Raw genomic sequence first — 8449 nt, 5'->3', positions numbered from 1 at the left:
AACACCTGGGCTCAAGTGATTTTCCTGCCTCCGCCTCCCAAGTAGCTGGGACCACAGGGGCCCACCACAACGCTCGGCTATTTTTTGGTTGCAGCCGTCATTGTTGTTTGGTGGGCCGGGCTGGATTCGAACCTGCCAGCTCAGATGTATGTGGCCGGTGCCTTAGCCACTTGTGCCACAGGCGCCGAGCCTGTCTTTAACTTTTGAGATGGTTTTCCTGTAGTCAGTGCTACCCCTTTTTTACCTGAGTTGTTATTGATCCCAGCATTTCTGTACAGTAATTTCCTCTAAGAGGTTTGTTGCTATAAAATTACTGCCTCAAGAAAGAGCATTTAACACTTAGCATAAATAGTGATCTTTCTAGATAAGAGTAAACCATCCAAACACTGGGAGCACGTGCTTGCCTCTTAGGTTACCCTGGGTGTGCTCCATGGGCATTCTGTCTTCTCTCCATAGCAGGCCAGAGTGTGGCTCTGGAGCAGTTTCCCAAAGAGCACCCACAGGCAGGATCTGAATTTTGTCATGCTAAAAAATTGGAAAGAGGAAATCCTCAGCTAGATTTCAACACTTTGCATTTCTACTGAGCTTTATAGGGAAAGAGTGAAATCTGTAATCATTTTAAAGTGAATTTTTCTTCCCTCTACTACTCATCATCTTTTTCTTGGATAACAAATGCCATTGGTCTAGCAAGGATATTATTTGTGCCTCGAGGCCTGCATTATACAATAGATCCCTCTAAAATATAGTGTTCTTCATTTCATGCTTCATTTTTCTAACGAAAGTAAGCCAAACAGTCTTCTTCAAAGAAAGCAAAGGTAAACCTGTTGTTTCAATAATCAAGAAAATGTTCTCTGTTTTGAGATGGGAGCATGATCTAGTATGGTCTGGGGATTTCCTGTACTTTGGAATTTTGAATGCCTAATTGTCAGCCAACGTTCAGGCAGGTAAGAATCAATTCTCTAAGTTTACAAAAAAAAAAAAATGCACATACTTCTGATTCTAAAGGGTAAATGGTCAAAATAAAACCTGAAAAGGGGACTGATACTTCATTAAAGGGCAATAAATTGATGGTTTCGCTACTAATTCCTATCCCATACATTTAATACAAAAGAAGTGTTGATAATGGATGAGTAACATACCCCAGGCCGAGGAACTCAACGTAGTAGATTAAAGTTTTCTTTGGTCACAGTTTCTTATGAATATTGGTTTCAAAACAGCATAAAGCCTTAACTTTTCACTGTTTTAGAACTGTCACTGCCTTAATGTTCAGACATCTATTTAAGTTCTCCAGATAAAGAAGATATGCATGTTTACGGCTTTTTGTAAACCTTTATAGTGACAAGAAAACATTTTGGTTTTGTGACAATATTTGTTAATCCATCTGATATACTTACAGAAAATGGAGCCTGTAATAGTTAATTGTATTTATGCATTTCACCTCAATATCTTAGTTACTTGGATTGATTATTTGTAAGAACCAAAATTCCATGATTAAACAGAATTTAGAATTCTAAAAAATTAAAGATACATAAAATCTACCTGGTGAAAATAAATTCTGAGAGAAATTATTATTTATTTTATTTTGTTTTATTTTATTATTTGTTTTTGAGTCCAAGTCTCACTCTATTGCCCTGGGTAGAGTGCTATGGCATCTTGGTAGCTCACTGCAACCTCAAAGTCCTGGGTTCAACCAATCCTTATGCCTCAGCCTCCCAAATAGCTGGGACTACAGATGCCTGCCATGACACCCAGCTAGTTTTTCTATTTTAAGTAGAGACGGAGGTCTCACTCTCCTCAGGCTGATCTTGAACTCCTGAGCACAGCTGATCCACCTGCCTTGGCCTCCAAGACTGCTGGGATTACAGGCATGAGCCACTGCTCCTGGCCACTCTGAGAGAAATTAAAGAAGAACTAAACAAATAGAAATGTGTGTGATGTTTATGTCAAAAGACTCAATGTTGAAGAAATATAAATTTTCCTTTAATATATCTATAGGCTAATAAAATCTATATCAAAATTCCAGTAGACTTTCTTGCAGAAATTGAGAAGATGAATCTAATATTCTCATGAAATTGCAAAAGATGCATAATAGTAAAAAATGACATTGCAAAAGAACAAGTTTGGAGGTCTACCAGTATTTGATTCTAAGACTCAACTTAGAACTTCAGTAACAAAACAGTGTGAGATTGTTATAGACAAATAAAGAGAACAGAATAGAGAATGGGTAAATAAACCCATCATATATAGACAGCTGACTTTGGACCAAGGTAAAAAGGTAATTCAATGGAGAAAGAAAAAATTTATGACAAACAATGCTGGAACATTAGGATTTATGTTGGGGGAAAATAAGGCACTTTGGTTCAGCTAATATGCAAAAATGGAATCAAATGTATCATAGGCCTCAATGTACACCCTAGAAATATAACATTTATATAACAAACTACAAGTAAAAGATAAGTGTTAAACTAATTGTATCCACCTCAAAAGTTTCTGCTTCTCAAAAACATTGTTAAAATGAAAAACAAAAACAAAAACAAAACAAAAACAAAAGCAAAAACACAACACATAGACTTTCAGAAAGTATTTGCAAATCATATATTAGGTAAAAAGATTGTATCCGTAAAATATAAAAGTTCTGAGAACTCAATAATAACAAAACTATTTAAAAATATGTAAAATATTTGAATATTTAACCAAAGAAGAATCAGGGATGGCAAATGAGAACTGGAATTGATGTTCAACTTCATTAATCATCCCACTGTGGTCCTTTGTCTTTGTTATTCCTAGGCTTCCCCCATTTTTCTAGTAGACTTCTCATCAGTTGAAAGCAGGGGAGCTAATATATGTCTGCATTTGAGTTGCAATTTGCATGAAAAGGACAGCTTTGGAGTTGGCCCCAGAAAGAAATCTGGATCTTTGGCTATGTAAAAATTATGCTTTAATTAGCTCAGACAAAATCATACTAATCAAGGTACTCAGAGCAATAAATTATATATATATGGCATTAATGAAGTATAATTTCAGTTGTTAAAAGAACTGCAATTGGGTGGTGCCCGTAGCTCGGTGGGTAGGGCACCGGCTACATACAGAGGCTGGTGGTTTCAAACCCAGCCCGGGCAACAAAAAAATAACCAGGCATTGTGGCAGGCGCCTATAGTCCCAGCTACTTTGGAGGCTGAGGCAAGAGAATCACTTGAGCCCAAAGTTTGAGGTTGCCATGAGACAGCTTAAGACTGTCTCAAAAAAAAAAAGAACTACAGTTAGTGGGTGCTTATCACAAAGACTCTAATGACCCGTGGGACCATCTGTCTGAATCCACAGTGCCCAGTACAAGAGCTTCACTTTATCCTTCTACAGGAAATCCTCAGGTGTTCTTAGGGGAATTTCAGTTTTCCACTCCTTCCTCTTCTGGCAAAAGCACACAGTCATACCATTGGTTGGCTCTCATGTTGAAAGTAAATTTATATAAACCACATTTTTTGAGCTTGGGAAATGAAGCTTACAAAATGAATCACCATGTAGCAAATTGCTACCTTTGTTATTGGCATTCCTGTGCCATTGCGGGTTTTGTGCTTGAGAAAGCCTAACACTTTGAAAAGATCTCCACAATTTCTTTCAGGATATGGGTAAAAGAGAATTCTATAATATTCACCGTCTTTCATATAGAAAGTTAAAAATGCTATTTATAATAACTTTAGATTGAATTCATAAAGTGCCAAAATAGGTGAGAAATGGGAAGCAAATTGTAAATTTGCTATATATTTTATTTTCCATGACTTAATTTGGATAACTAAAATAGTTATGAGACTGATTGTTCCTCTCTAACAATATTTTTTACCTTATTAATCTAACCACAATGAATTTATAAGATCAGTTCTAGTGAAATGAAAAGGAAAATAATTGAGAACTAGGTTTAAAAATTTCTGTCATAATGAATCTTAAATAAGCAATCTTTCTAATAATTAAACATAAAACTTCATTGTGTTGAATTTAATGTATGTTCTGAAACTTTTAAGGTAAGTCACTTAAATGTTAGCTGCTATATCCTTTAATCTACTTCTGATAGTGATTTAATTTAGTGCTACATATTTGTAAAATTATTAATAATATGTGTGTATATGTATGTAGTAGGAAACACGTAGAAAATGTATTTCTCATAATCAGTTTATTATTTCATAAGTTCTGGTATTCATGAGTTCATAAGTACCCACACACAAATTGAATTTGAATATTCTCAGAAATGTAGTGACTTAGGATTACATAATAGGAAGCCATATAAAATAAAAATACATTTAACAACTACAATTGCTGGCTTTGCCATTTATATAACCTATATCGGGTTCTAGTTTTTGACTTTATTTTAATTCTGTTAAAAAAAATTGATGAAAGAATGTTCTCAAGTGGTAAATTCAGTGAGATTCCCACAGAAAGTCAGTTGTAATTGTTCTAAAAACAATGATAAATTAACTTTTAAATATGCAAAGAAGTCTCAGGCAGTGTTAGTACCTGCAATGCAAAGTGTGTAAAATAAAATTTAAAATCAAAGCTCTCTTTTCATGCAAAAATAGCAAAAGAAAGTAAACACTAAATTTTGAATAACAGAAAAAGAAAAAAATTTCATCTTTTAAGAAGTCCTAGGGCTAAGACAAACATTTGCCAGCCTAAGCCTAGGACCTTTATCCATTATTAGTCATCAGCCTTTCTCTAATCTTCTCTACTCCAGCTTTTTAGTTTGTCTTTACAACACTGATCCATGTATGCTCTTCTTTTCCACCTATATTTGTTCTTCCTCTTTGTTCTCTTTTCACTTATCCAGGTTGCTCCTTCCCCTTTCCTCTGCTCCCTTTCCTCTGTCACCTTTCCTCTCTCCATAACTTCCTCTCTTATCTCATTCAAAACTTCTCTCAAACCTTCTGTAAAAAAACTTACATTTGTCTGTGGAGCAGACACCTGTCAACTGTGCTCATCATTTCTTAGAGTGCTCCATTTTTATTTCATTTACCATTGAATTCTCATTATCCTCTGACCTGTGATAAGAACTATGTCACAAAATGGAAACCGCTCCCTTAAAGGCTCTAAACATTTCCTGAATTATATTATGATCTCTGCTCACTCCTTGTTTTACTACAGCACTTATTTTGGCATGTGGTCTGTCCCTCACTTTGTCCTCTTGAACTCAGCTTTTCCACATCCCTCCTGCTCCTCTGACCACCCTGCATGTTATCTTTTCCTGGTCTCTTTCTAGTCTTTCATTTGTTGGAGGCAGGGCCTCAGTTGCAATAGGAAATGAGTGGGTCGAATGGGCATTTTCTCTCCCACAGAAAAGGTACTAAGGTTTGAAGAATGAGCTGGGAAAATGGGCAGTAAAAGAAGGAAGCAGGACATGTAGTCACCACCGAGAACCAAGTTCAACATTAGCTCAGTGGAAGCTGCTGCTCCTCCTGCTGACTTCAGATGCCCGGACAGTGTCAGTGTCATTGTGACGGGTGCAGGATGCTTACTGCTGCCCTGCTGTTTTTGCCACCAAAATTCTCTTCTGACCCTTTAACTGTCTCTCTCTGTTTCTTTCCCTATTGGAGAACTCTGACAGGGCAAACATAGATCAAATGCCCTTACTCAAGGTGCAAGGTTGATGGAAAAATATCTTTCCAGCTTTGTTGACTTCTGGACTGGGTGGTAGACTCTGCTCACCTCCAAGCATTATGTGGTGGAAAAGGGGATCAGGTGTTGTCATCTCATCAATGACATATGCAGTAGCCCCCCTTATTAGCAGGCATGCCTTCCACGGCCCCCAGTGGATGCCTGAAATGTCAAGCAGTACTGAACCCTATCTGTTCTGCTCTGTGCTTTTCTTTTACATACTACCTGTCATAAAATTTAATTTATAAATTGGTCACCGTAAGAGATCAACAATAATTAATAAAAAGTCCAACAATTATAACAAAGCAGTGTAATAAAAGTTATGTCAATATAACCTTTCCTTCTGTGTCTCACAAAATCTTATTGTATGTGATACTTTTGGACTACAATCGGTCACAGGTAACTGACACCATGGAAAGCAAAACCACACAAAAGCTGGGACTGCTGTTCTGATGTTTTCTCCTCTCCAACATAAGCTCCTCAAGTGTCCATCATCCTCTTCTTCCCTTTCTTTTGTAAACTCTCCAATGGATACTTGGTCTATAACTTACACTGTAACTACTCCCATGACTCCAAAGACATTTTTATTAATACTTAATAGACTTGTGCTACCAAGTATGTGTCATATAAATACTCAGAGGACCCTCCTTCTCTATTTTGCCGAAGCAAGTAAGTTCTCGATCTTAATATTTAATGATCTACCCAGTCACTCTCTTTCACTAATCATCCCCTCCACACCCAATATGCACCAGTCCTAGCGATTCTGTGTGTCTCGTGTCTATCTCTTTGTTCTCATCACTCCCAAAGCCCTGTTACTCGCAGTCTAATCACTTCACATGCACTCATGTCCTTTGAGGAAGGTTTTCAATATGAACATTCCTGTGCCTCATTGTCGCACTGCTGTTTTTGTGGGTCTCTACACTGTTACCTCGTAATTTGTATTTCTCACAAGCTCTTCAGACAATTCAAATGTGTCATCTATTTGGGGAACTCCTGGAAAACAGTAGCAGCTCTCCGATTAGAGCTCCCGACTCCAGTTGCCCCTACTTGCAGTGTGTTTTCCACACACCAAATATTTGATTTAAAAAAGACTTCACAATGCCACTCGCAATTTGACAAGTTTTCAGTGCATGACTATTGTTTGAGAATTAAAGTTCAGGATTCTTAATATGGCACTTACTTATTTTATTAATCTTTGTCCTTTTAATTTCTTTTCTTTTGACATTGGAGTCCTACCTCAGAAACAGGATTTTATTTTTACCACCTTCAATGGTGTCCCCACAGATTTAGCACCTGCTCAGAATGCCTCTCCTTTTTTCTGAATCTGTTAAATCCTCCCATGTTTTGAATGGAGACTAATTGAATTTTCCTTCCTTTAGTTTCCTTCAGTTTAGAAGTAATGAATAATGGCCAATCTGATAAGATTTTGGTTTTATTTCAATTCCTTTATCCAAAATTCAACTTATAGTAATTATTTAGTGAATATTTATATTTATGTTTATATTTATTTACTGCATTTTATTTCAGAGGACACCACACAAGGACATGGAAAATGTGACATTGCTGACAGAGTTTGTTCTCACAGGACTTACACATCAACCAGAGTGGAACATCCCCCTTTTCCTTATATTCTTGTTGATCTATCTCATCACTGTCACTGGGAACCTGGGTCTGATTGCTCTCATCTGGAATGACCCTCACCTTCACATCCCCATGTACTTATTCCTCGGGAATTTAGCCTTTGTGGACACTTGGATATCATCTACAGTGACCCCCAACATGCTGGTCGGCTTCTTAGTGGAGAGTCAGATGATCTCTTTCTCCGAGTGCAAGATACAGTTCTTTTCCTTTGCAGTCAGTGTAACCACAGAATGCTTTCTCTTGGCAACAATGGCATATGATCGCTATGTAGCCATATGCAAACCTTTACTCTACCCAGTGATTATGAACAATGCACTGTGCACCCGGCTATTAGTCTTGTCCTTTGTCGGTGGCTTTCTTCATGCCATAATTCATGTGAGTTTTTTATTCAGATTAACTTTCTGTGACTCCAAAATAATACATCACTTCTACTGTGATATCATCCCATTGTATAAAATTTCCTGCACTGATCCTTCTATTAATTACCTAATGGTTTTTATTTTCTCAGGTTCAATTCAAGTATTCACTATTGGAACAGTTCTTGTCTCTTACACATTTGTTCTCTTTACAGTCTTTAAAAAACAGTCCCTCAAAGGCATAAGGAAAGCCTTCTCCACCTGTGGGGCTCATCTCCTATCTGTGTCTTTATATTATGGCCCTCTGCTCTTCATGTATGTGCGCCCTCGATCGCCACAAGCTGCTGATGAAGATATGATGGACTCTCTATTTTACACTGTTATAATTCCTTTCTTAAATCCAATTATTTATAGCCTGAGAAATAAGAAAGTCATAGACTCATTGACAAAAACATTAGAGAAAATAGGTTAGGTCTTCTACAAATATCTCTTCTCTTTTCAATAAAACAATTACAAAACTTTTTGCAGTATAGATGTAGGTATGATTTTGTACATGTTGAAAGTATTTTTGCAAATTGCAATTGTCCTAGCTTTTTAGTGATTTAAAGTGTTAACACCTAATACCCTAAAATATTTGTATCTATTATTCAAAAATATATGTGAAATATTAATTATGTATTCCTGGCATACTAGAATAGTTAGAGCAGAAAATAAACGAAAACATTTTATAGGTTTTATGTTCTTCATGTGACTTTATAATTAATGGACTGCTAAAACTATATAGTTCCCCTGAAAAGACATTGAGTAAGATA

The 8449-nt window shown here is 36.6% G+C and overlaps 1 protein-coding gene across 1 annotated transcript; it reads left to right on the top strand.

Annotated features, from left to right (window-relative positions):
* The first annotated feature begins 7134 nt into the window (after positions 1-7134).
* LOC128567926 (olfactory receptor 5H8-like) lies at positions 7135-8109 on the top strand. The gene has a single exon (XM_053565537.1). It carries the CDS (start codon positions 7135-7137, stop codon positions 8107-8109), a length of 975 nt encoding a protein of 324 aa, XP_053421512.1.
* The last annotated feature ends 340 nt before the right edge of the window (positions 8110-8449 follow it).

Source organism: Nycticebus coucang, chromosome 16, assembly GCF_027406575.1.
Source record: "Nycticebus coucang isolate mNycCou1 chromosome 16, mNycCou1.pri, whole genome shotgun sequence".
Taxonomy (NCBI): domain Eukaryota; kingdom Metazoa; phylum Chordata; class Mammalia; order Primates; family Lorisidae; genus Nycticebus; species Nycticebus coucang.
This window is presented reverse-complemented; position numbering and strand designations above follow the sequence as displayed.